The following is a 24,418-nucleotide window of genomic DNA, read 5'->3' on the forward strand; positions in this document are numbered from 1 at the left end:
CTCAGTATACGTATTACTGTCTTGCTCCACGCTCTAGGATTATTTACTAAGGAAAAAGCAATACTGAGCTAGTCCTGTTCTGGAAAAAGGAAAGTCTCAAAGTTTCCGCAGAAAAACAATACGGTAGGAAACTACATAGAGTGGCTCTTGCCTGGGGCCCTGCCAAGATAGATATGTTGTATTATGTACTACATAGTACGTACGTACACATTGTACAGAAGAGGATTTCGGGCCGGACCTACGCCAAGCCTCCTCTACTGAGTGGATCTTCGGGACAGATCCGAGGATCAACCTATCAATGCATTGTCTTTACTCCGCTTCTGCTACTAGTGGCCCTGAGCTGAACGAGTTAAAAGTCCGGCTGGATCGGAGGATCCCCCCATCACGTGCACTCCCCGTTACATTCGGCGTCTCGCAACCCACACAAAGAACAACTGCCGCTTTTGCTATTTACGAGTTTCTTCGGTGACGTGAGGTTGGCTCTGCGACAGTCCAACGTTCCGAACCGACACTATGGGTGACATCGCGTCCGAACTGCCGTCTAAGAGAAAGTGTCTTGGAGTCGACTGTGAAAATGAAGCGCCAGCCTTGCAGTGTCCGACCTGTCTGAAATTGGGCATGAAAGACAGCTATTTCTGCTCCCAAGATTGTTTCAAGAAGAACTGGGTGTGTTTCGCATCTGAGGGACACTGAATGTCGTCATTGACTGAGCTCGTGGCGTAGGCCCAACACAAGACCGTCCACAAAACGGCCCAAGGCCAGACACAGAATGGTATCCTCCGCACAATCATCCCTCCGAAGGTTGGCGCTGAACCCCATCCAGGTACTGGACTTTATAATCCGTTCCCGACCTACTCCTTTACCGGGTCGGTCCGACCGGTCTATCCACTGTCTCCAATGCGCACCCTTCCTAAGTCGATCAGACGCCCTGACTGGTCTGAGACCGGCATTCCGAAGGGGGAGCGGCGCTTGCACCGATCGAAGATTGAAATTCTTGACGCAAAAGGACAGGAGGCTATGCGCAAGGTGTGTCGCTTAGCGCGGGAGGTGCTGGATATCACCGCAGCAGCAATCAAGCCAGGCATTACCACCGATTACCTTGACGAGGTCTGTCACAAGGCTTGCGTGGAACGGAATGTAGGTCTTATTCGCATCCTCATGATATGTACTTCTATGTATCTCTCACTAATAAAGACAGGCGTATCCTTCGCCCTTGAACTACAACCATTTCCCTAAATCGCTGTGCACGTCTCCGAACGAGGTGGTTTGTCACGGTATTCCGGATCAGCGGATTCTTCTCGACGGCGATATCCTGAATCTCGACATTTCGTTGTATCACGGAGGCTATCACGCGGATGTGAACGAAACGTATTATGTGGGCGATCGAGCCAAGGCCGACCCTGACTCGGTCCGGGTGGTTGAAACAACACGAGAGTGCTTAGATATGGCAATCGAGCTCGTCAAGCCCGGCACTCTCCTCCGAGACTTTGGCAAGGTTATTGAGAAGCATGCCAAGTCCCGAAACTGTAGCATTCACACAACCTGGGGTGGCCACGGTATAAATACCGAATTCCACCCACCGCCGTGGATCCCTCATTATGCAAATAGTAAGGTGCCTGGAGTGTGCAAACCCGGGATGGCTTTCACCATCGAACCCATTTTGACACTGGGGAAACCTCGCGAAATTTATTGGCCCGATGACTGGACGAACGTGACGGTGGATGGCAAACGGGCAGCTCAATTTGGTGAGTACACCTGTGCAATATTACTTTAAGCGCAACGCTAACATTCATGGAGAACACACCTTGTTGGTTACTGAAACCGGGGTCGAGGTCTTGACTGCGAGACTGGAGAATTCTCCTGGAGGCCCGATACCTATTCCTACGCCTGACAATGGTAATACCGCGTAGTCCGTTCCGTGTATCACAGATTGAATGACATCACAAGGTACGGGACAATTGGCCAAATGAGAGTGATAAAGGGAAGCAGGCAGGTCTTTAGGCACATTAGCACGTAGGCTAGATCGAATGAGATCAGGGCAAGAAGGTCCGCAGGAAGTCGAACCGATGCCACCGTGGCTGCAGAGCTTTCACCGCATTTGTGGACGGCTTCACGACTCTGATAACCCTGCTTTGTGGCCGTCAGAGTACAAGCGTCCCGCCCACGGGTCCAGAGGCTGTGAGATGTTTTCAGACCGTTCTGGCCCGCGTATACAGCTCATCCATTGTCGACTGGCCTAGATGAGAGAAATGAATTCAAATGCTGTCGGAGCAAGGATCAGGTTGGTTCCCTGCATCGTGTCTATCGTCCCTGTATCTACTGCCGATCTGCACATGAAAACCAAACATGGACGGCGTGTTCTACGTTGTTCGCTAGTCTCCGTCCGAAGTTCACTATTTCGCTATCGTACTTTATTCCCTGTAGACCCTGACTGCGGACAAGCTTTGGGATCCTTATGGGGAATGAATGTTAACTCTTCAAGGAGCACCGAGCCAATATGACTGGGCTCCAAGAGCTCTTTCAACTCCGGGTAGTGGGCCGCCCCGACAACCCAAGAGCATTCTACTAACTAGCCGTTGGCTAGAGGGGATAAGAAACATACTGAGCATTTAACAGTTACGAACCCTAGGGAACAACAAATCATGGCTTCCTGTCTTCGAGCCTGGGTCTTGTATAAACATCTATTTCATAGCCTGAGGGCGTAAATTCCCGGGAACATCATGGGAATGCAAATATAAACAACAAAGCTGGTCAATATCAATACAGTGCCAACACCAAACATTCATAAACATTAAGCACAGTGGATCTTCCATCCCGTCACGTTGGTGTCATCGATTGAGTTACAACCCCCCTGATACTCATTCGGAGGCAACGCTTTGCCCGTGCAATTACCCTCGGTATACAGCATCAATTTGGCGGTCTGGTTCTTGCAGAGGTTCTCATTTTCGTCCAGCCCCATTAGACGATACGCCCGCGTGTGCTCAGACTCAATCGACATGCACTGGTCCACCCCAGTGGCGGTGGTATTTGATCCGGGGACGTCGCAGCTGCTGTCCCAGAAGGTTTCCAGGTAGATGGGCTTCTTTTCTGGTACCCTGGGGCACTCAAACTCCAACGACTCATAGACGAAATCAGTAGTATTTGTCGTCTGGCATCCCGTGATATTAGAAGGGAAGCTCTGAGAATCTCCTGTACACCAGGGGGAGGCATAGAGTGTGGCGACCGGCGCGGAGTTATCGGGGCATTTCGGCACTCCCGCATCAAGCTTCACGGAGTTGGTGTCATAACGGGTCAAAGTGAAACATTTGCCTAGCTGGGTGGCCTGAGCACTAGAGCGAGGTTTTGTACACTGGCTATCTTCGAAAATGTGGATTTCTGGTTTCCGTGCTGCTAGCGTGTAGGCTGCGTTGGCGGCGAGGAGGAGGATGGGAGCCTAGAGTGAAGCCATGAATTGGATGGTTAGACTGGGATGGTGGTTTCGTTGGGAACCTGTGTATAGACAGGTAGACGCCTTACCTTGAAATGGACCATGGCGAATGATATCTGGTCGATTCGATTCGGTGTGTTCGTACTGATCAGATATCTTGCGTGCTGAGCTTTCTTGTAGGAAGGGTTTGCTGGCACAGTTCTGTCTATTTATGCCTTGTCTTGAACGTAGCGGAAAGGAGAACTCATGCAACTGAATTAATTCTACGCGGACTGGCGCAGCTGCAAACACGATCTGCGCCAACTGATAGTTCAATAGTCGGCTCCCCAAGACAAACGGGACGCAATAGTCAGCCCCACTCGCCCCAGATGCATGCCGATCATGTATTCTCCGATCGGGCACAGCTGAAGCAGATCCTGTCCGATCTTTCCTTACTAGTAGCGGGTATGGCGCCTGTGGAGAACAATGCCCTTGAACTTTTCAACTGCGTAGCCGAATTACCGGATTCACCCACAACACAGTAACTAGTTACCTAACTAACACGGTAACTAGTTGACTGCCTAACGCAGTAGACCATGAATCCATCTACGATGAACATTGCATGTATAATGTATCCAAAAAGACAAGGAAAATAGTTCCATGGATATTCGCTGACATGAACTGCGTGGGACTAGCGTGTCTTGGCATTAGGGCTTCAGAAACAAGGTGACATTATTGTTCCCTAGTGAGCGTATGTACATTGCAACCCCTATTACACGATTGATACCCATCCAGCCTTGCAGAGATCTAACTAAGCACGTCTAATCATCCCTAGAACACCAGCCTCAAGCTGTCTTGCTCGGAACACACCGCGCGTGCCATGATCCCACTTCGAGCATGGTCTGGTTTTTACTCAGAGGGAGGCAGCCTTCCAGATTGTAATAACTGATGACATCGCCTGTACACTCCTGCTTGGAATACACACTGAGGACGACGGAAGAGTCGGTAGGACACTTGATGGCGCTTGCCTCGGGCTCGAACGCAATGGACCGCAGCTTTGACTTGCCCATGTCGACACACACATCGAAACTGCCAGTGGCGCTGGTGAAGGTTTCGGCTTCACAGATCGCGTCGGTGTAGGCAATCACTGAGTACCAGCTGATTTTCGCATAGCTCAGAGCCGAGCTGGCGATGAGGAGGAGGGTGGGGAGCTGGATTTGGTGGTTGAGTTAGTATGTATGTACTTTTGCTTTGATTATTTATGGGTGGGGGTGCAGGGGTAGTACCTTGAAGTTGACCATTTTGATTGTTGGATCGATGGATTGAATGAGGGATTGAATGAAGGGTTGTGAGGATGGAGGTGGTGGAATATGGGTTCAATTTATGCTCCGCCGAGGAAGCGAAATTGGGAGCTAGGTCTTCTTCTCTGGACTTTTGTGGATTCAGGCACAGCTGGAGTTACACGTCTACACTACGTACGCAATGTCAATCGGGGATACTACACAGTATACGGTCCCGACTAGATCGATCAGGTCAATAGCCAAGAGATCGACGGACCCGCTCGTGCTTGGTCGAGAGGGTGATCCATTGGGACGGGCTGAGTAGACGATCTGTGGAGAGACTTCAGCTGCCGAAATTTGGATCGCACACACCATGGCGGATCTCGCTTAGGGAGTGTTATGGTCAAGCGGTCAGAGCAATAGGAAATGGCAGTGAGTGAAATGTTCATAGGGTGCTGATCCACGTACAGCGCGGCTCTTTAGGTGTAAAGCGCTGCATGCGGTTCGCACAGTCTAAAGGTCTACTAGAATTAGTTTATTATATATGATGGTATAGCAACTATCTATTAAACTCGACTAGTATATATTTATTCAAAATTAACTACATAGACGTTCTATGTAGATTTCATGCGGTCGCTTCGGTGAGTACCTGGGCTTATTATATTCGCTCCACAATCCAGGGCGTACGGTCCCTTGGGTTGACTCCACCTGGTGGCGTTGTTGAACAGCCCACGACCTCCTTGATGATCGTGAAGGGCTCCTGGCCCTCGTCGAAGCCACGTGCGCGAAGCGCATAGACAGGTCTGTCAACGATGATGTTGGTCGTATATGAGGCGGCTTCCTATTCAGCTCCTCAACCAACGGGCCTATACCACTTTCACGGGTGTATGAGCGGTAATATTCAATGCGGTGTTCTATCCATCATCAATGCTAGGACCCAAGGGTGCTCAAATGTGGACTCCGCCCACAGTCTGGACGGGGATCGGAGTTCATAGTGACTCAGCCTTAAGAGTCCCGCGACCCACCGTACTGCCGGTAACTTTGCGTCCCGTGTTAGCAGTTCCTGGACATTTGTGTTCCAAGCAGGAATGTGAATATGATTTTCCTCTCTTGAATCAGCCACTGCTGGGCTTCACGACTAGCCTTCTATGGCCTCCTGCAGTGGCTTGAGTGAATATTATATCTTCAGCGTACCCGCGGGCATCAAACAGTAGTCACCACAGTGGATATTTCCACAGTTCGGAGAATTTCGATGACATCCCCCCTACTACCAAAATTCTCACCGTGCCCGTAGATGATGGCCCGCATTTGGGGACTAGTCTCGGCGTGCTGGACCAACGCGTCTTGATCTGACGTCTTTCGCCAAAAGGCCCGGCGCCGAGAATGGTCCGAGCTCTCATGGGAGTATTCGTACGAGGGATGGGCACGGGTGTGCTGGTGGGACAGGTGGGCGAAGAGAGCCGAGAGGGCCGGAAGACAGGCACAGATTATGCCTAGAGATATCTCAGCATTCCTACGCCGACCATTGTTAGCAAGCTCGATCGAACATTGACACGGCACACATACCCGAGCATGTTGATGCGCATAAACGTCGTTGTGATGTCCTGGGACTTTCCTGTGGTGACGATCAACACCAGCCGGGCGATGCTGGACGCGCAGGCGAGACCGCCCGCACCGAGGAGGGCTATGACGCGCAACTTCTTTCGCGTCGGTAGATGTACCTTCCACACCAATGCCAGTGGGATGATCAGAACAATCAGATCGCTGGCGACGCTGATTACCGCATCGGCCAGCGTGATCTTGGACTGGTCCAGACAACTGCCGGGAGTGGCCGGGGCCCAGAACTTCGAGATGGGGTTGCAGATACAGATCTTGACAATCAATGCCGGGACATAGTAGGCCAGCATTATACCGAGAAAGATATAGATCAGGATCACGGCCGTTCGGAAGGGGCGGAAGACCCGCGTCATGATCCACAGGAGGCATAATTTGGTCAGGTAGGCCGCGGGCCCGTAGATAATCATAGTTCCGTAGACGGTCTGGGGTCATCAGCCGATGGCTTTCTTTCATCTATGGTCTGCGGTCCGGCATACCTTGCGGAAAATTCGTTGATCGTGGTCCGACACGTCGTCGATCGGAAGACCCCCTCCATAGAAGCCCACTGCCGGCGATTAGCGATGTAACTTGTGGCGTGACATCATACGTACTAGCTAGTGCGATGGCTGAGTAGCCGACGCCAAGGGACTGTAATCGAATGTTTAGCACGGGATTAGGAAAATGCCAGTGCAAAACCTACCCAGGCACCCAGGCAAGCCGCTGTCTCGGTCAGTCATCTGTGCATTACATTGTGTGATGAAACTTACCATCTTCTTTAGCTAGGCCGTTGAGCACGGTCATCCGGGTGTAAACGCGGAGGGCAACGCAAATGGTAGTGGCGCTGATACATATGATCTGTAGAGCTGTATTCCAGTGTTGGATGGTCTGGTCGACGTTGTTCGTGGGCATATCGGATGCGTTTGCACACTCCTTACCCAATCACGGTCGGCACAGCAAGTCAGTGCAGGTAGAATATCTGAGGTCGTAAAAGTTGTGTGTTATGAGAGGAGGACCAACAGGATTGATCTGCTACAATCCAGTAAGAAAAAGAGGTAAAAAGACAAGGGTTATCCGACTACTGGGTGGAATGAAGGAATCGCCTCAAATGATTGTGAGAGGCACTTTTGCTTTCCATAATCATTACCTGCTATCTATCCAGCTAGACCTGAATAGTTTACAGACATCATACGGTATATCGAGATGGGGAACCCCAGATCATAAAAAGAATCTCTTGCGGAGTGGTAAGCATGAGGTTAGTTTAGTCTCATGGCCGAGTAGGTCCGAAGGTATCATATCCAGGTGGCGGAAGTCAAACTAGCAAGCTCACTCACTACTGGATACGGAGACCGCCGAAATGATCGTCTGAAACTTGGGACATGGATCTCAGATTCCTTCGGCCGAAGGACTTCCACCGGATGATCAACCGCACAATTGTGGGGAATTGACAGCTGTGCCTTGTTACCTTTGCCTGCTTGCGGAAATTGCGGACTCGTAGATGTCATCACCAACCCTAGTTTTGCCACTTGGCGTCCAACAACCCCATATAGATGCAACCGTTTTTAGTCGGAACCTTAGTTCAAGGGTCCGTTAGACTGTTATGTAGGAGACCTCTACTAAATCGCTAGAACAATCAGGTGGTATCACGAGCTGCGGAAGTCTCAGCCACTTATTCATGGCTGATGATACGTTGTTCCAAGTGACAGATTGTTTGCGGTTTCGGCAGTTCTATCTCTACCAAACCAACATGGTTAACATGACTTGGTTTCTCAGAGGTATTCCATGCGAGAACTTCTCAGTCGCAGTATATTTCAAATTACTCCATACAAGCTGAAGATCTACCCCTTAAGGCAGGCCACCATTATAAGATCGATGTGTGACGCTTTGACTTTCTGGGGCTCCACAAGGGTCCTACTGTATACCAACGGCATCCAAACCATCTAGGCCTCGTAAATTACTGCAATAATCTCCGGAATACTTTGTCCACGAAATGTCAAAAATGTCATGCATGAACGCTTCCACACCAATTGTGCGGCTTGCCGAGCTTGCGGCCCTAGTCTAGCCAGCTGGCCCGCTTGTCCCGTAGCAGCAGACCCATGGTTCGCCGTCACCACAGAGTTAAAAATTCCTAAATGACTGATATCTGAGAAGTTTAAAATTACCAATAATGGACATTGAGCTAGACCTCACGAACAGAATGATGAAATATGGCGCCGCAACGTTCTCGGACTAGTTTCTGGCATGGAAGGTACACCACTAAAATTGTTCCCTCGGCTGATTGCATGTGCTATTCATGAATTCGCGGAGTGGAGGATACCCCTGCAGACAACCGGTTATATTATCGTGGAAAGTTTTACGAGGCTAGACATCGTCCACCTGTGTCGGAAGACTTGAACATATGCTTTCTCAAGCGGTGCAAACGTTCAATTGGGTGTGGTGGCATAACATAGGACTTCTGGTGATGGCTCTATGAATCTCTGGACCGATGGTCTTTGAGACACCCTACGCTCTAAGTGTAGCCGACACCCTGGGCCTGGTGCCTTCGCGTGCGGGCTTTTCTATGCAATGGAGAAATCAACAGGCGCAGCAAAAGGTGCGTGATGGCCATTACCGTCCAAACAAAGGTTTTGTACCATATTTGAATAGATAACTACCCTAACAACAGGTCTGTATGAAGTACCTAGAAGCGCCAAAGGACACCATAAGGAGGCCATAGATACGCCACCAAAGTATATAACAGCGTATGGTAGTAAGGCCTAGTTCTCTGCCGGGTAGAGGACCCATCCTTGTGGCCTTTGTGGATCAAAATCAAGTGTGATAGGTTTCTCATTCTCTGTACCATATAGAGAGAGTACCCGTTTGTCTAAATCGTTCTCGAATCTGCACAACAAAGATAAGATCAGCTTCCTGTCTAGAGGTACAAGATAGTTATACGCACTTATATGTATCCGGCCCGACAGGTGTAGCCTTCCAGAATGTATTCCGAACTGCATCAGACTCATATACCGGGAAGGGCAAAGGGACTATAGCAAATGTTAGCTAATATAAGTACCAGGGTATAATGATAGATTGACAAACTTTGAGAACCGATATACTGAGTTTCTTGGCCGACTTCACCGGCGGATCTAATAGTGTACGTGTCAGGCTCTTCGCCTGATTCGACCGTCCAAGTCTGTTGTTTGCTGCCGTTCCTTTCGCTTTAAGATGTAGGTAAGCAGTGTACAAGTTCAGGAGAAGAGGTGGGACATACTAGCCGATAAGTTGACCGCTGCTCCTACTCAGATCAAGAGCCTGTTGTGTGGCCTGGTGCACCAGCACATATGTACCTGGTAGGATATCACCCATGATGATACTAGAGATGGTTCTTGCGACTGAAGGTAAGGAAAGTGAGTTGAGAGATGAGAGCTGAAAAGCGCGAAAGTCTGCTGATTTATATCAGAGGTAGAATTCGAAAAGGCATTTTGAGCTGTCCAGCTGGGTGGGGTACAAATATCTTGCGCTATATTAGTAACGCATTGGGCGATGCTGATCTGCATTAGCGGCGCTAGATTGTGACTACTCATAGACCCGATCTCCAAGCGTTCGCTCCACTGTTCAGCTCGGCCAGGTCATGGCTGTGTTCAGACGCAACTCCTCGGCCAATTACTGAAATGCCTCATCTCAAGATCTACCGTACCAAGTCGAGCTCAACAGATATATCTCGACTTAGTGCGTTGATCCTGACACACCGCCTCTAACCCCTCATTACTACTCTGATTGAGATTCGAAATGGATAGTTTTGCAAAGCCAATCGTTAGTCAACACGAATCAAACATTGATCCCTCATGCTAGGATAGCCTGTCATGACTGATGGATGCCAAGCTACCGTCCTAGCTGAAGTTATAAGGTATATTCCTATTTGCTTGTTGTCTGCAGGCATATCAACGAGTGTGGGGCATTGGCTCCTCATAATGGGGGGGTACTGGCATAGCTGACGGATGACCACATGTTTTCTGTACGAAATAGTTCTGCAGTCAAATGTATTAGCTCGATATACACCTTCTTTAGATTGGCGATATAGACGGGAAACAACGGAATATTCGCACGGTACTACACATTTTAGGCTTCTCCCGCGCTCGACCCGACCCGAACCCGAAGTGGCTGATCTCCGGCGATGGGGTACTGTTGAATTATATCAACAGTTATATATGTATTTCAGAGCCAATTCCTCACCACCAAGCACTTGTTTAAGTGCGTTGGAGTATGGTATCATGGATTGGCATGGTGCAAGTGTCCAATGATGGCCGTATATTTATACAACGTTTGTTTCACGCTTATGTTGTCAGACAAATATACTATTTCTCATTGAACGTTATCTTGCTATAAAAAACAACCATGAAGACCGTCGCCTCTCTTCTTCCCTTAATCGTGGGTCAACCCAATACCCTTAGGGTGACAGGATAGCTGAGAGAGTATAGTCGAGTCCTGTGACGCAAAGGTTCGTGGTAGTTAGCAATGGCCTAGACACTACGCTCAAGTGCTAAACGTGATGGGGTATCCTCAATTTGCAAGCGAGTGCGAAGCCAAGCATCTGTACATTGAGTGCTTCGTTTGATGTTCCGTAGCTCTGCCCTTGTTACCACGTATTTGACTTTTCTTACTTTCGGCTAATCTCTTCACGGTTGTTTTAGATGCCAAGGGACTGTATAGTACGTATTCAAGCTTAGCGTTGTCGAACATTAACATCGTCACGGCAGTTATGCTACCATATGACCATAGCCCAGTTTGGATGAAACGCGCGATGGCCCCAGAGGCAAGAGAGATATACAGCAGATCTAAATCCAACGCTCTAACTCCATGGAACTTGGTACATGTGCTCTTCTTGCCCACGCCAGGGCCACGCGTCAAGTTTCTCTTGCCTTCACCTGCATCTTTGGCTATAATTGTTTATGTTCTTTTCGTATTCCTTGAAGGTTGAAAGATACTAGAGAGGAAGTTCTAAATAGATATTAATTCAAGAATCAAGGTCTAATAGGCCAAAATAACATTCAGAATAGGGGCTAGCGTATCAAGGACTAACTATTATGTAGTAATATTTTATATTCGGTTAGAAATTCTATTCTATTCTATTTTGGATAGAGATCTATGGTGGCGCGGGTGCACCATTCCTCCGATCGACTGAGAAGCTGACCTCCAATGCGACACCGAGAAGTTCCGAAGCGACTCTTGATTTAAGGTTTGGTTGTTGTGGAGATCAGCGGATCAGTCAGATCAATCACCCAGCCAATCCATCGATAGTGTCTTCAATCCAGCTAGCAGGTATCCCTTTTTGCATACGAGGATATGCAAGTGGGCTCTCTCCCGCCATGTAAACATACTTGAATACAGCAAAGGGGTCAATGCCCCCCTGTATTCGGCCCAGGATCTAATATATAATCCTCATCGGCGGCCATTTACCTTGAGTGATGATGGCCATCTCACATTTATTTTGATCTCGCTATTTGGCAAATCACTAGGTAGATCAGCTGCCTTTTATCAAGTTCCTCCATCATTACTCCCCTTGCGATTAGGCTTTGAACATCGCCGTCCATCCCAAGTCTCATACTCGACTTAATCCAACGCCCACTCGTCTAACGGTTTTCAATCAGGAAATTCCAACCATGAAGCCCATGAGATCTGTCGGTAGATTACTGTTTTTCATTTCTTTTATTGCATTACCTGTGAATGCAATTATAGGAGGGAGTGACGCATCCCCGGATAGTGCACCATTTGCAGTCGCCCTCATCTCGAGTACCTTGTTCGGTGACACTTATCTATGTGCAGGCTCCTTGATCAGCCCAAAGACTGTTCTTACTACAGCTGGCTGTGTCGATGGATCTTCGGCATCTTCGCTAAAGATACGAGTGGGTAGTCTCGAGCACGCTACTGGGGGCAAATTGAACCAGGTCATCAAAGTCATCAAACATCCCAACTATAACACCAACACCCGGGATTCCGATTTTGCCGTCCTCCATCTCACGTCCTCGGTTACCGATATCGAGCCTGTGGCGATTGCCAAGCAGTCCACACTTACAGGGGCCCCTGTAACCCTCTACGGCTGGGGAAAGACAGACAAGTTGTCGAATAAAAATCCTCGCACACTGCAACAGCTCCAGACCACTTTCATCTCCTTTGATGATTGCGACAAGCCATGGTCAGACCTATATCTTCTGACTCACAACATGAATTGTGATGCGGCGCCAGAGACGAAACAGGGCTCATGTTCCCAGGACCAAGGAGGTCCAGTTGTTGATGAATCTGGAGAGCTGGTGGGCATTATAGGACACTACAATTACTGCGAGCCGTCGTCAAATGGTCGTCCTGATGTCAATAACGACGCTTTAAGTGCAAATAGCTGGATCGCTCAAAATACTATCTGATTGACTTGCTTGGAAAGTAAGTCATAACTATTACAGTATTGCGGTTGTTCATGCTGAAAAGGTACCCTGATAGAGCAGAGCACTACATACACGCAGATCTAGTTAGTCAACGCATTCCTTTCAATACAAGAGATATGAGGTTTTGTCAACAATAATATACTCGCTTAGTGTAACGTACGGTTCAATTGTCACCACCACAATAGGTCTGATTTTCTAACTACAGGTCTAGACAATTGGTCATTTACAATCTACACATGATAATTTACTATCTACAGTAGGAAGTTAGGCTATCGAGAGTTTTGGCCAATTGAGAAGGGAATAACGGAGTTTCGCAATAGGTTATGATACCCCCATCGGGAAATAGCTTTGTGTATATCTGTAATACTGACCTCTGCAGTGCACCGTACTCTGCCCGCGATGACCCGTAGAGTTGCCTACCATCCTCGATACTAATCTATATAAGGGTCGTTCTTTCCAGGAAAGCCCGGTCTACAACTGGAGAACATTGAACGCCGATACATCGGGTAGGCATGATCTCTGTCAATACATTCGCACTGATCTGCCCTCGGGTTCTTTTTAACACATCACTTTGGACTGCCTTTTAGGTCACATAAGATTTCCGTTGTGGGGTTCCGTAAGGTAACCCAACACGTAAATCTGGTTGACACAAATCCCAACCTAGGTTGACTCACGAAATAAGAGGTATGTAAATCCCAGGTATGCTTCCGTGAAGAGTGCTGGACCCATACCTCCTAGCATCCATTCCTTGGCTAGGTAGACCTGTAATCGCAAGACTAGCGCGCTTCCCAAGGCTCAATCAAGTGATACGGTAACCCGTACTGCAAATAAAAGTTCAGGTCGTCCTCTGTTTCATTGACGACAAAACCCTTTATTCATACCGTGACTGATCCCTTTTGCCGGATGCCAAGATCCACATCGGGGTGTTTAATGCTAGATAATAATTGTCATGAAAGCATGGCGGTTTGAATCCACCTGAACACCATGAAATCCTTGCTTTTCTCGTGTTTTTCTCATGAGCATTGTTTCTTACTCTAGCTCTTATTCGCTGCCTAGCAAGTTCCACACCGTTTATCTGATGATAGTATTGAATGAAGACCTGCGTCAAGTATTCTTGTTCCTTCCAATGTTTCCATGCGAGCGTCCAGGGTATGATATCGCAAATGAGAAGCCCGTGTTCACATCTGACTTTACTATTGTCGTGGCCAGTCATGGCCATACAATGCAATTTAGGGTGGCCAAGCTTAGCAACAGCTACGCGTATCTCCAACGGCATTCCGATCTTCGGGCCCAGCAAAGAAAGTCTGGGTAAGTATGGATGAGCAGATGAGACACCTTGCTCTCAACACAATTTGCTCATATATACTCCGTACAGGGAAAGAAAAGAAAACAAGATAAGATAAATGGAACTACACGATGTGGATTTTGAATCCAGTGACACAGTATCATGGGTGTCAAACATTAGGAGCGTCCCCCCCTTACCTCATCTCTGCGAGAGCAGCACGTAGGTCCTGGGTCTGTTTGACAAGAGTATAACCACTTTCCAAAATCATTTCGCACCCCTTAATAAGACTATTTATTGTAGTCTGCATCGAAGCGCTTCCTGCATCAGTCTCTTTCATTGCCAGTTCTTTGAACGTAGAAAGCAGTTTTTCCAATCGATTGAAGCTGTCAGATGTTTCAACATCCAGATGAGTCGAGCTTCTGATAGGTGGCGGAAGGGTATTGCGTTGATTGCCAGGCTGGCCTGTTTCGCGATTGGGATTGTTCGAGCGTGATCCAGTTTCTGCACTAGCATTCCCGACAACTGCAGTATAGATCCGGCGAGAATATATTCGTCGAGGATAAATTGGTCTCAATTCTTCGTGTCTTTGGAGGTAGTTGTATACCCATTTTTCTCCAACGGTCACATTTGGTGTGTTGCTGCGGTTGGCGAGAATGGCATTGGCCTTTTCTTCGATCTGCGACCGCGAGGGGGCAGTTTCATGTTGTTCAGTTACTGATATTATCCATCTGGATAGCGACTCCTCATCTTCCAAGCTCAGTCTATGACAATTTGCCCATGTTTGAGACCGGCTTTTAACCCCCTTCATCCTGTTGAGTAAAGTTGTTGAGGGCACGCCGTATTTGAGAGCTGCCTGCCGTGCGGAAGAGAGTTTGCCATCTTGGAGATCTGCAATTGCTGATTGAATCCTTTCTTCCTGCGCTTTTGAGTCTTTTGATTTTTGTCTCCGTGCTGGCGGCATGATTGCTGCTTGGCAGTGTTTGCGCGGCTGGCTTGGGAAAGTTGCGGATGTGCTACTTTTGGGGCACGCGGCTCGCTTACAATTACAAAGATCACGTGAGAGAGAATTCAACTCTGGCTATCCTTTTCAAGGCAAGTCTACACTGGACTATGTAAGAGAATAACAGCAATAGCATATATTGCCTCGAAAGTGAGGAAGAGGTACTCAGGTTAGGATTACGCATACGTGCAGCTTTTCAGTCCACCTCTTGTTTGTCTCCATCCAAAATAGATCGTTGTATTGTTTACGGTAGACTAAATCGCGCTAACGGACATTAGGACTGATTTCGCGATTTCTTACCGAAATCTTAGTGTTTTCTCTATGAGACTCTTAAAGGCGGTCAGTATCTCGGAACCGGACTAGCCGATAGTCCGAAAGTATAGAATTGGTTGAAACCTAGGGTGGGACCTAGTAAATACATATTATTGGTCAGTATAAAGTGCGTTGGTACTCGTAAAGTTGGTAATATTATACATTGGTCCATTGTAATTATTTGATCATACGTTTGAATTGTTTGCATAATTGATATAGCGGGATTTAAGGTGAACGACAAGCGGCAACTATTGTTGCATAGATGATAGGACATGCAATAGCTATTGAACATCTTGCAGAAATAGAAGGCACGGCGATAGCAATCGCAGACTCGCGTTCTAGTTTAGGCTGTCTATTCCTAGGTACCAACTCTAGAGTGGGAGACTCTGACTGTCAGCCGGTATCACATTAAAATCACTAAAATATTTATAGTGGTGAAATCCATGAACACAGTTTCTCTTCGAATATTAGAATCTGCAGTGTAACTATTATGACATGTATATAGATCATGCTTGTCACTTGCATGCAAATGGTGTGTCCACTTTGTAAGGTATCCAATGGAGATGCTTGCCTTTCCTAAAACCGTTTCAATGAATCCTCTTGTTGATATCTCAAATGATAGCTCTATTAATCCCTGGCTTAATATCGTCTCTGCATCTTGAAATAGGGTAAATGCTGACAAGCCTTCTAGCACGACTTGGTAGATTCCTACCTTGGGACTGACAGAGAGCCCTCCAGCTTCAAACTATCATTTGGAGAGATGCCAACCTGGAGAGTCTTCAGGCGATTGCATAGTTTTCAGATCATGACGAGGCTGATTGTCCCATTGTATATAGATTACGAGATACAAGAAGCCATGTATATATGTATCACCCTGTATATCCTAATTGAGAAAGTTCCGGCGGTTTGATACAAGCGCACTGTCTATCCGATATATGTCTGGTACATTCCTAATTAGACTAATATCAATGGATATCAAGTAGAGATTTGGAGTCAAGGTATATCGAAAATCCACCATCTTGGAGAGAATGAGATTGATACGGCTATCCAATAGGTCGTTAAATGATGATACTGGGAGACTATAAGTGCCTTTCTGCCCATGCTTGATGAGCCATGACTCGCCATTAGTACAGAACTTACAGATACGTTGAGTCTGTGGGTCATCGGTGTTAGCGTGGATTTATCGGCCATAGCCGCCCTATGAAAAACGCTCAGAGAGAAAAAATGACAGGGGAAAGATAGATGGGCTCCACCTCGATCCATGGTTCCAAGCAGGCCGCGGAAGCCCGGAAATAGCTCTAGTTGCTCCTCTAGGTCTCGAGGAACAAACCCCTCTTCCCCCTTCCCTCACCACTTGGTCTGTCCGTCGTTTTCTCCTATAGGAGGTAATCTCTACTAAATTTCTTTGGCCTGTGGGGTTTCGTTTCGCTCTCATATCAGTAAGGACAGTCAGGCATTCTTTCGCCTTCATGTTGGACTATCAATGCTGGCTTGAGGAGCATATCAGAGAGAAGATCGTACGATAACATCATTATGGATGACGATCGCTACCTAATGCCCGAGAATAGATTGCCAAGACAGGTCTATACGCCCAGCTTCATAACGGTGCCAGTAGCACATACACTTCACAAATCAAAATATAGACAAGGGGTGGCTAGTGGGGATGACTTTATAATAAACTTTGAGCCTCTGCTACCTCATGCCCACGTATTGACCCTTAGACTCCTACCATAATGGGATAAAATTAGGCGAGGCTGACATTGGCGATCCAAGGAGAACGAAAACAACGTGGAGCCACTGGGAAGGGCAACGGAAGCTCGTATGCAAGGCCCAGTCATAGGACACGGACCCGAGGTGATGCAATGTGACTGGCCGGGGAAATTGGAACGTGAACCGAGCTGTTGATCCCATTGACTAGTGTAGAGAATTGGCGCGACTGGCGCGGTGGATCAGCACCTTCTGCCACGCCCCCGGAATTGACAGTCTTGGAGAACAGAGAAGTCTTTCGGTAGGTCACACGGTTCATACCAAAGGCAGTTCAAACCTTTTATCTGGATGCGGTGGGCATTGGGCAGTGGGGAGTAGAAGGAAGATGTTTACATTCTGCGTTCTCCAGATCAGAAATGAGACAGTTCCTGAAAGCCGCACGGCCTCACGTCAATTTTGACCACGCGGAAGGGTCGGGATTAGTTTGATGGATAGAAAGGGGGTATTCCCCTCGCCTGACTCGTGAACTATCATGTCTAGCGTGCGTGGGCTTTCGCATCACACTTCTAAATTAGTGTACCAGCTGGGGAGGGGGTGCGCTACGTTAGTCACGCCCCTCTTTTGTTGGGCCATTTCACGAAGGTTTATCATAAAATTGTGTGTGAGAAATACCCTATATTGGCAAGTCACGAAAGGGAATATGTATTGGGTACATACCATCAAAGTGATGACGTGCGTTGACTCTATTTGATATCACAATGTGGACAGCAAATGGTGGCCATTTAAAGAGTTCGCTAATTGTAAGAAGGTGACTAAAAAATTTAGAAGGAGATTTAGATCCATATCTATCCAATAGAAGTAGGTACGCTTTGACGTACTAGATAGCGAAACCCAGTATTAATTCCAGATGGGCGTGAGGTTGTAAAGCCTCGGAATATAATCCCTGTCAAACAAGGCACCCCTGCCGCCTGGTTATCAGGCCTGCATCTCTAGAGAGACTTTACGGCCTATATAAGGAGGGAGAAAAGCGTCCTGTTGCGTATGCTGAGAGACTTGCCATTTTTTATGCTGATCTTTTGGGATTACATTATATCTATTATCCTTTCGTCGAAATGTCTACACCTCAGAGGCTTGCTTCTCCCAGTAATGAGGAAGTGCGCAAACTGTTACCCTCTTTAAATGCTTCTTGAAGACCCACTAACTTAACTCAGCGAACGGTCGAACTGCCTGTCGATCCTCAACGTGGCATAGGACTTGCAACCGTCGTTTATAGACGCGACGGCCATATAGAAGATCGACGTTACCACTTCCAAGATGATCGTATTATCCCAGCAGACATGGTTGCTAGAATGACCAGACATCAAAACACTGAAAGCCAGGAGTGTATGTGCCACATCCCTTAGACTTTACTAGATAAGCAACTGATGACCATTTAGTAACGGATAGTATCAGCGAATGCTCAATGTCTGAGGGTGGAGAGCCCCAGGGACAGGCCAAGGAGACTTGTCATTGTTACCAGGATACTGAGATGGACGAGTCCTCTAAGGTTATCAATGGAGATATGGTTGATGGCTTGAAACCCTCAAGTCTTCGGAAGCATCATATGCGTGGAGGCTCGGTGAAGGGAAATAGCAAGTTGGTCAATGGCGACATTGATAGGCATGCATTTCTTGCCTTTTTCTGTCGCGATTAACACAGCGGCTTTCATTTAAACCCCATGGTAATTAGTGATTAGTTGGTACCTCTTTTACTATTGCATATTACAGTGTCTAGCACTAGACTGGGTAGTCTGTGTTTTACATATGGGATTACCCTGCCAATGCTGAAGTTACTATCTGCCAACCGTAGTGACATACGGTAGATGTAGAATAAACATATGCCGCAAAGGTAGTATTACTATCGTAGACATGGATAGAATAACACATGCAAAGCAATAGTACAACCAATTTATGAGTATATACAGACTTTCATACGGAAGAAAGACAGACGACATGACTGGTCGTTATTCCGGAGCTCAATTTGACTCGCTAGTCATTTTTAATATAGAGGCGAATTTGCGCTCAGGTAAGAAGGTTTCGCACCTCTTGCTCAAGTCAGTGTGAAAAGGGAGTCCATCGTAAGGATTAGCGATAATCTCGTATTAAGTATGCGACTACTGATGCATTGTGTTAATAGCACAAGAAACAGAAATTGACCGTAGCTTAATAGAGTACTGGATTATATCCCCGCTTCAAACCCTAAGGTATGTCTTCCCCACAGGAAGAAATAGTGCAAGCAACGCCATCAAGAATCAAGATTATCTCCAGCCCTGAGCCTTCCAGTAGCCGTACCTTGAAGATATGTCAGGATAGGTGGTAAGCGGACTTCGCACCTTAGATGGGTGTTGTTTACGCTTTTGGTGTATGAACGAGACAACATCGAGGGCTACCGTGCTGTGGCTGATGAGTGCCACAATGGCCAACGAACAGCCATTTTAAGGTATACATTATTCCGCTACCATCTGTTTCTGGGTAGCCTTGGAGAATGCCCTGGTCGTTGTGCGATTCATCAATATGAATTTAGTATGCAGTGCTAGACTACACCGTCTACCAAATAGTGGAGGCGATGCCGAAGGTGACAACAAAGGGCTTGATGAGTATGCACTAGCAATACTACCTGAAAAGGGCTCCAGTCAGGGTGTCTTGTCGGTTTACTCCAGGAACAAATGTGATCCGAGATCAGGATATACACCTGGCCCACCTTCAAGCTTCACGATGGGTCTGGTGGCTATGGTGCGCACAAAGGTAGATGTCATCTTCCCTTGCACACGAAAACCTTACTACAAAATGTATTTTAACCGAGTACTAGTGGCGTACTTGGCTAACCCATATAAAGCACTATAATTGCTCAGTGAGGCCGGAAGACCTAGGCACATAGTGGTAATACTTCCAAGCCGATATAGGTTTGATAGTTTGACGACCAGATCAAGGGGAATGCTTAGATAGGAGTGATCTCCTCGGATCAGGGTCTCGATCTGCAGGACGTACGGCGCCCGTACATAAAATATAAACCTGGGCCCGGGCGAGTGAAAACGTGGCAGTGGGCCTTGTGGTGGATAGGTCACATTATAGGGTTCCAAGGAACGCCACCACGGACCTCAGTTAACTCCAGGGCTCAAGTGGCAAGCTTGGACATTATATCTCGAAGGAAGTATATCCGGGGGATGATGTCCGCAAATATAGCTTAGATTCCAGAGATTATGCATATGAACCAGAGTATACAGACAACGAAGCGAAGACAAGAACCCAAGCGAGAAAAACTGTTTCACCTTTTTAACATTAATGATCCTCGTCGTTAACCTGATACGGATGCACGGAGATAGATCCCGGGATTCAACTGCCGTGATTTGGTTATCAAGACCAGGACCCACAATCTTCTACCGTTATTCTGCAAACAATCGACATCGCCAAGCTGCTTATGTGCTGATTGATAATGCACAGCAGCTCCACTTTCATTTCCATATCCGTGGTCAAGTGGATCTTGAAGAATTCCTCTAAACCTCATTCAGCAGAAAATCTCGAGTACCTGAGGGAATTCCCACCGGCTAAACGAAAGGAGATGGAAAGGCTCGAGTGGAATCTATCCATCGCAATCAGCATTGTGGATCGGAAAACTCTTACCCGAATGCAGTCTTTGAGTAATAAAAATCCAGGATTACCGATCCACACCGGTGGTTCCACACCTCTCAGCGTCATATATAATACATTGTATAGTATCTTCAGCGTGGAAGCAGTTCTTATCACTTGGTATTTGACCTCCGTGTCTATCTTTCAACATGAGGTTCCTTCGCACAGGGGCTTTGGCCGCCTCGCTTTCCGCAGTCTCCGCCTTGAAGAACAACACCTACGACTATATCGTTGTTGGTGGTGGTCCGTCTGGTATCATCACAGCAGAGCGATTCGCCGAAGCAGGCAAGAATGTCCTTTTACTGGAACGTGGTGTCGGTCCCACTGTCAGCACCGGCAATAACGAAACGCTCAGCTGGAACCGTACCTTGACCCCCGTCGATCTTCCTGGACTGTCGGCCGATATTGGTAACCTGGACGTCTGGAATCAGTACATCTGTACTGACACCGATGGGCAAGCCGCCTGCGTATTGGGTGGTGGTGTCACCCTCAATTACATGGTATTCGTCCACCCCCCGGAACGCGATTTCGACGACAAGTGGCCCCAGGGATGGAAATGGGAGGATGTCAAGGCGGCGTCCGAGCGTCTGTACCAACGTAACCCCGGAACTATTCAGCCTTCTGCCGATGGCAAGCGTTACGATCAAGGTCTTTACAAAGTGCTCTCCGGATTCTTCAACAACCTAGGTTGGAAGTCAGTCGACATGATTGCAGCTCCCAATGAGAAGCACCAGATCTACAGTTACCCGGCCTGGAACATCGTGGATCAGAAGCGTGCTGGTCCTGTTCGTACCTATCTGCCTTTGGCCAAGGATCTCAACAACTTCACCCTCCGCCTTCACTCTAAGGTCAACCGTCTCGTGAGATCCGGCAGTGAGGTGACTGGCGTTGAAGTCCTTAACTCCGTCACTGGAAAAACTGAAGTGGTTACCCTTGCGCCCCATGGTCGTGTGGTTTTGGCGGCTGGAGCGCTCTCTACCCCCCGACTGCTCTTTAACTCCGGTATCGGCCCTAAGAAGCAGATCGAAACCGCGAAGAAGAGTGGTGTCACTGTTCCTCCGCAAGAGGAATGGATCGACCTGCCTGTCGGGGTTGGACTCAAGGATCATCCCATCTTCAGCATCAATGTTGACACCGGTGCTGATTTTGGCCTTCTTGACTACGACAGCATTGTTAATGGCTCCGACACTGCCGACATCAGTCTGTACCGCCAGAACAGCGGAGTTCTTACCCAGGGCAAGCACCGCATGATCTTCTTCACCTCAAACCAGGTCAATGGACATACCCGGTACTACCAGGGATCTTGCGCGCCTGCCGATGAGGGTATTCTGGCCATCACAGCCTATATGACTCATGGTCTGACCTCTTCTGGAGTCCTCGGCCTGGACGACAAGGGCAACACTGTGTTCGAAAAGTCTCCCTACATGCAGACTGCCGATGACTGGACAGCCGCAAAGCTGTTCATCGATCAGCTGTTGTACGACATCACCGACGCATCCACCGGCTTCAAGCTGCAGGGCAACACTAACACCTCTGCGATCCTTGCTTCACCATCCATGGGTGTCCACTACGTCGGCACAGCCAAGATGGGCACCGACGACGGCCGCAAGAACGGCACATCCGTTGTCGACACCAACACTAAGGTGTATGGCATGGACAACCTGGTAAGTTGGATTATAGTGTCTCTAGGTGTGCGTGTTGCTAACTGTTGTAGTACGTTGTTGACGGCAGTATGCACCCTGACCTCCCCACGGGTAACATCCAGGCCACCATCATGGTTGCTGCCGAGCAGGCTGCTGCTAAGATTCTTGCCCACCACTAAGCAATATTCATCAGGGTAATCATTTCCTGGATAGTGAAATGACTTTCTCACTCCGGATGGCCATGGACAACTTTTGTCTCCATGAAGATGTCACTGATTAGCCAATCCTCTGTACCAATAGAAACCGAATAGAGCATTGTCCTTTCCTGTATATAGTATTGTCTCTAAAAAGATACCAAATTTAACTTGAATCTCTCATGTTTGTCGACCATTGTACTAGGGCTAATCATCTCTTTGGCAAGCAGACCCGCCAAGGTTGAAGGTTGTCATAGCGTTGCACTTTTATCTGTCTAGCAAGGTACTTGCGACCATAGGAACAATTATTCATTACTCTCTCTAGTACATACACATCCCTGATATTCAAGGTCCCTACTCCCCGACATTCTTGCACGCCATTTTTGCATCATTTACCCAGAACCACAAACCAGTCATATCCAGCTTTGGAAATGATTCCCCATCGCCAAGCTTTCCTCCCACGCTAATCACACCAGCCTTACCCGATATGTCAACCTGCACAGATCTCCATTCATTATTCTCGCTGCCTACCAATCCATTCTCCCGCCAGTCATTAGACTCGGGTATTGGTGGCATCACAGTCTCGAGATTCATCGGAATATAGCTCGTGGAAATAGGAAAGAGGGGTCTAGATATCAATGGGATTGGCTGTAAATCCAAGGAAACGAATGGTTGGTCTGGACTGTCGGGTAGTGAGACCTTGATCTGGCGGTATGGCGGATAGTGGGAATCGGACGGAACGAATTCGAAATTGGCCAGCTGAAGCAGATGTACGTGGTGAGTTCCAAGGTAATTGATGAATTTCAGTCTAGGAGAGATTGGGGGGGTGCTCACGGTCTTTGGTATATTCCAATTCTTTCGGCCTGTGCTCTGAATTAGCATTTTCTACACGATCGATACGGGAGATAGGATTCGCACCGTTGTAAACCGAGTCTAGTGAAGATACATATATCCTGGTAATTCTGTATCTCTTTACTGGCTTATCATGGCGAGGGTCTTGGAACACTCCCGGGGCCCACAGGAGTTCGTCATACGGTCCTATAACAACAAAAAGGAAAATTAAGTTTTCTCCACCTATCAATAGTATAGATATGAGCATTGCTTACCAACAGGAGACTCCAGGTACCGAACTATCATGCACACACAGAAGCCTCCTTCAAATTTGCCACTGGCTTCAGGATCCGAGAATGGCGCAGATGCTTCCAGATCACCGTATGAAGCTTGCGGAAGGCCATATGACCAGTTGGCTCTAGCAACGGAGTAAAACACTTGTGACCGTATATTATTCCATGGAGACGGCGCTGGCTTGAAGCCCAGCCTCTCTTGTCCTTCGTCCATAATCGTACCAATGCACCTCAAACTTTACCGAGGGGTATGGAAGGAATAGCAGGTATATATAGTAAGCTCGAGGCACTAAGTTGAGCGTATCCTAATCTTCGAATTGGTTAGTGGCGATCTAGACCAAATAGTAAGCCGGTTGTGGGACCGCTTAGCGGCCCGAATCTTAAACTATTTTACTATGTGTGAGGGATATATAGTGATGGAATGTCATGCTGCTCACTGTCTGTGTGTAAATTACCCACTTCGATGAGCATCCTTCAGCTACGTGTCCACCCCGAAGGCACCAAGATGTGACGTGTCCAGATCTCCTGGGGGAACCGTTACACCCGAGGTTCTGCAAGGGGTGTGGATACTTCTTCCAAATCGGGTCGTAAAAAATTGCTTGCCCACATGTAGCTTTCGCGCGCCGCCGACCTAGTTATATCGCTAGCTTCGTCCGCCATGTATATGGGGGTATAGGCTATGGCAAATCAGGGGACATGGAATGAGCAAACCATTGTGTGCTGTGTCTCATCTCTACCCCTCGCTACTCGCGCATGCTGCACTCATCTAAATCAAGGACTCCACCTCAGTACC

General features: G+C 47.8%; 8 protein-coding genes across 8 annotated transcripts; 4 read left to right on the forward strand and 4 right to left on the reverse strand.

Annotated features, from left to right (window-relative positions):
- Nucleotides 1-297: 297 nt before the first annotated feature.
- On the forward strand, nucleotides 298-2,446 carry fpaI (putative methionine aminopeptidase, type I). Its single transcript, XM_032082192.1, has 5 exons — nucleotides 298-666; nucleotides 724-772; nucleotides 824-1,137; nucleotides 1,199-1,745; nucleotides 1,798-2,446. Exons 1-5 carry the CDS (start codon nucleotides 514-516, stop codon nucleotides 1,908-1,910), a joined length of 1,176 nt encoding a protein of 391 aa, XP_031940566.1. The 5' UTR covers nucleotides 298-513; the 3' UTR covers nucleotides 1,911-2,446.
- A 1,805-nt stretch (nucleotides 2,447-4,251) lies between these two features.
- BDV37DRAFT_283856 (uncharacterized protein) lies at nucleotides 4,252-4,707 on the reverse strand (the record flags this gene model as incomplete). The annotated part of the gene is made up of 2 exons (XM_032087377.1): nucleotides 4,252-4,617; nucleotides 4,693-4,707. The coding sequence occupies 2 exons, from the start codon at nucleotides 4,705-4,707 to the stop codon at nucleotides 4,252-4,254; spliced, it is 381 nt and encodes a 126-aa protein (XP_031940567.1).
- Nucleotides 4,708-5,889: 1,182 nt separating this feature from the next.
- BDV37DRAFT_283857 (uncharacterized protein) lies at nucleotides 5,890-7,191 on the reverse strand (the record flags this gene model as incomplete). Its single annotated transcript, XM_032087378.1, has 6 exons — nucleotides 5,890-6,199; nucleotides 6,253-6,725; nucleotides 6,780-6,847; nucleotides 6,894-6,930; nucleotides 6,983-7,002; nucleotides 7,050-7,191. 6 exons carry the CDS (start codon nucleotides 7,189-7,191, stop codon nucleotides 5,890-5,892), a joined length of 1,050 nt encoding a protein of 349 aa, XP_031940568.1.
- A 1,844-nt stretch (nucleotides 7,192-9,035) lies between these two features.
- On the reverse strand, nucleotides 9,036-9,624 carry BDV37DRAFT_283858 (uncharacterized protein; the record flags this gene model as incomplete). Its single annotated transcript, XM_032087379.1, has 4 exons — nucleotides 9,036-9,159; nucleotides 9,218-9,302; nucleotides 9,358-9,476; nucleotides 9,530-9,624. The coding sequence occupies 4 exons, from the start codon at nucleotides 9,622-9,624 to the stop codon at nucleotides 9,036-9,038; spliced, it is 423 nt and encodes a 140-aa protein (XP_031940569.1).
- A 2,294-nt stretch (nucleotides 9,625-11,918) lies between these two features.
- BDV37DRAFT_283859 (S1 family peptidase) lies at nucleotides 11,919-12,677 on the forward strand (the record flags this gene model as incomplete). The annotated part of the gene is made up of 1 exon (XM_032087380.1): nucleotides 11,919-12,677. One exon carries the CDS (start codon nucleotides 11,919-11,921, stop codon nucleotides 12,675-12,677), a length of 759 nt encoding a protein of 252 aa, XP_031940570.1.
- A 5,434-nt stretch (nucleotides 12,678-18,111) lies between these two features.
- Nucleotides 18,112-18,692, forward strand: BDV37DRAFT_283861 (uncharacterized protein; the record flags this gene model as incomplete). Its single annotated transcript, XM_032087381.1, has 3 exons — nucleotides 18,112-18,153; nucleotides 18,211-18,382; nucleotides 18,436-18,692. 3 exons carry the CDS (start codon nucleotides 18,112-18,114, stop codon nucleotides 18,690-18,692), a joined length of 471 nt encoding a protein of 156 aa, XP_031940571.1.
- Nucleotides 18,693-20,811: 2,119 nt separating this feature from the next.
- On the forward strand, nucleotides 20,812-22,681 carry BDV37DRAFT_294675 (uncharacterized protein; the record flags this gene model as incomplete). Its single annotated transcript, XM_032089685.1, has 2 exons — nucleotides 20,812-22,328; nucleotides 22,379-22,681. Coding segments are annotated over 2 exons (1,625 nt in total), but the record flags the coding sequence as incomplete, so codon positions are not given.
- Nucleotides 22,682-22,712: 31 nt separating this feature from the next.
- Nucleotides 22,713-23,839, reverse strand: BDV37DRAFT_294677 (uncharacterized protein; the record flags this gene model as incomplete). Its single annotated transcript, XM_032089686.1, has 5 exons — nucleotides 22,713-22,772; nucleotides 23,003-23,260; nucleotides 23,336-23,364; nucleotides 23,420-23,539; nucleotides 23,608-23,839. 5 exons carry the CDS (start codon nucleotides 23,837-23,839, stop codon nucleotides 22,713-22,715), a joined length of 699 nt encoding a protein of 232 aa, XP_031940573.1.
- Nucleotides 23,840-24,418: the final 579 nt, after the last annotated feature.

Source organism: Aspergillus pseudonomiae (assembly GCF_009193645.1).
Source record: "Aspergillus pseudonomiae strain CBS 119388 unplaced genomic scaffold BDV37scaffold_41, whole genome shotgun sequence".
In the NCBI taxonomy this organism is placed as follows: domain Eukaryota; kingdom Fungi; phylum Ascomycota; class Eurotiomycetes; order Eurotiales; family Aspergillaceae; genus Aspergillus; species Aspergillus pseudonomiae.

What these genes read in the sequence shown, in the direction of transcription:
- fpaI (XM_032082192.1), top strand. Translation starts at nt 514, where the DNA reads ATGGGTGACATCGCGTCCGAACTGCCGTCTAAGAGAAAGTGTCTTGGA. An exon ending in CCAAGGCCAGACACAGAATG is followed by an intron (nt 773 to 823) that starts GTATCCTCCGCA and finishes AACCCCATCCAG; the next exon opens with GTACTGGACTTTATAATCCG. An exon ending in AGGCTTGCGTGGAACGGAAT is followed by an intron (nt 1,138 to 1,198) that starts GTAGGTCTTATT and finishes TAATAAAGACAG; the next exon opens with GCGTATCCTTCGCCCTTGAA.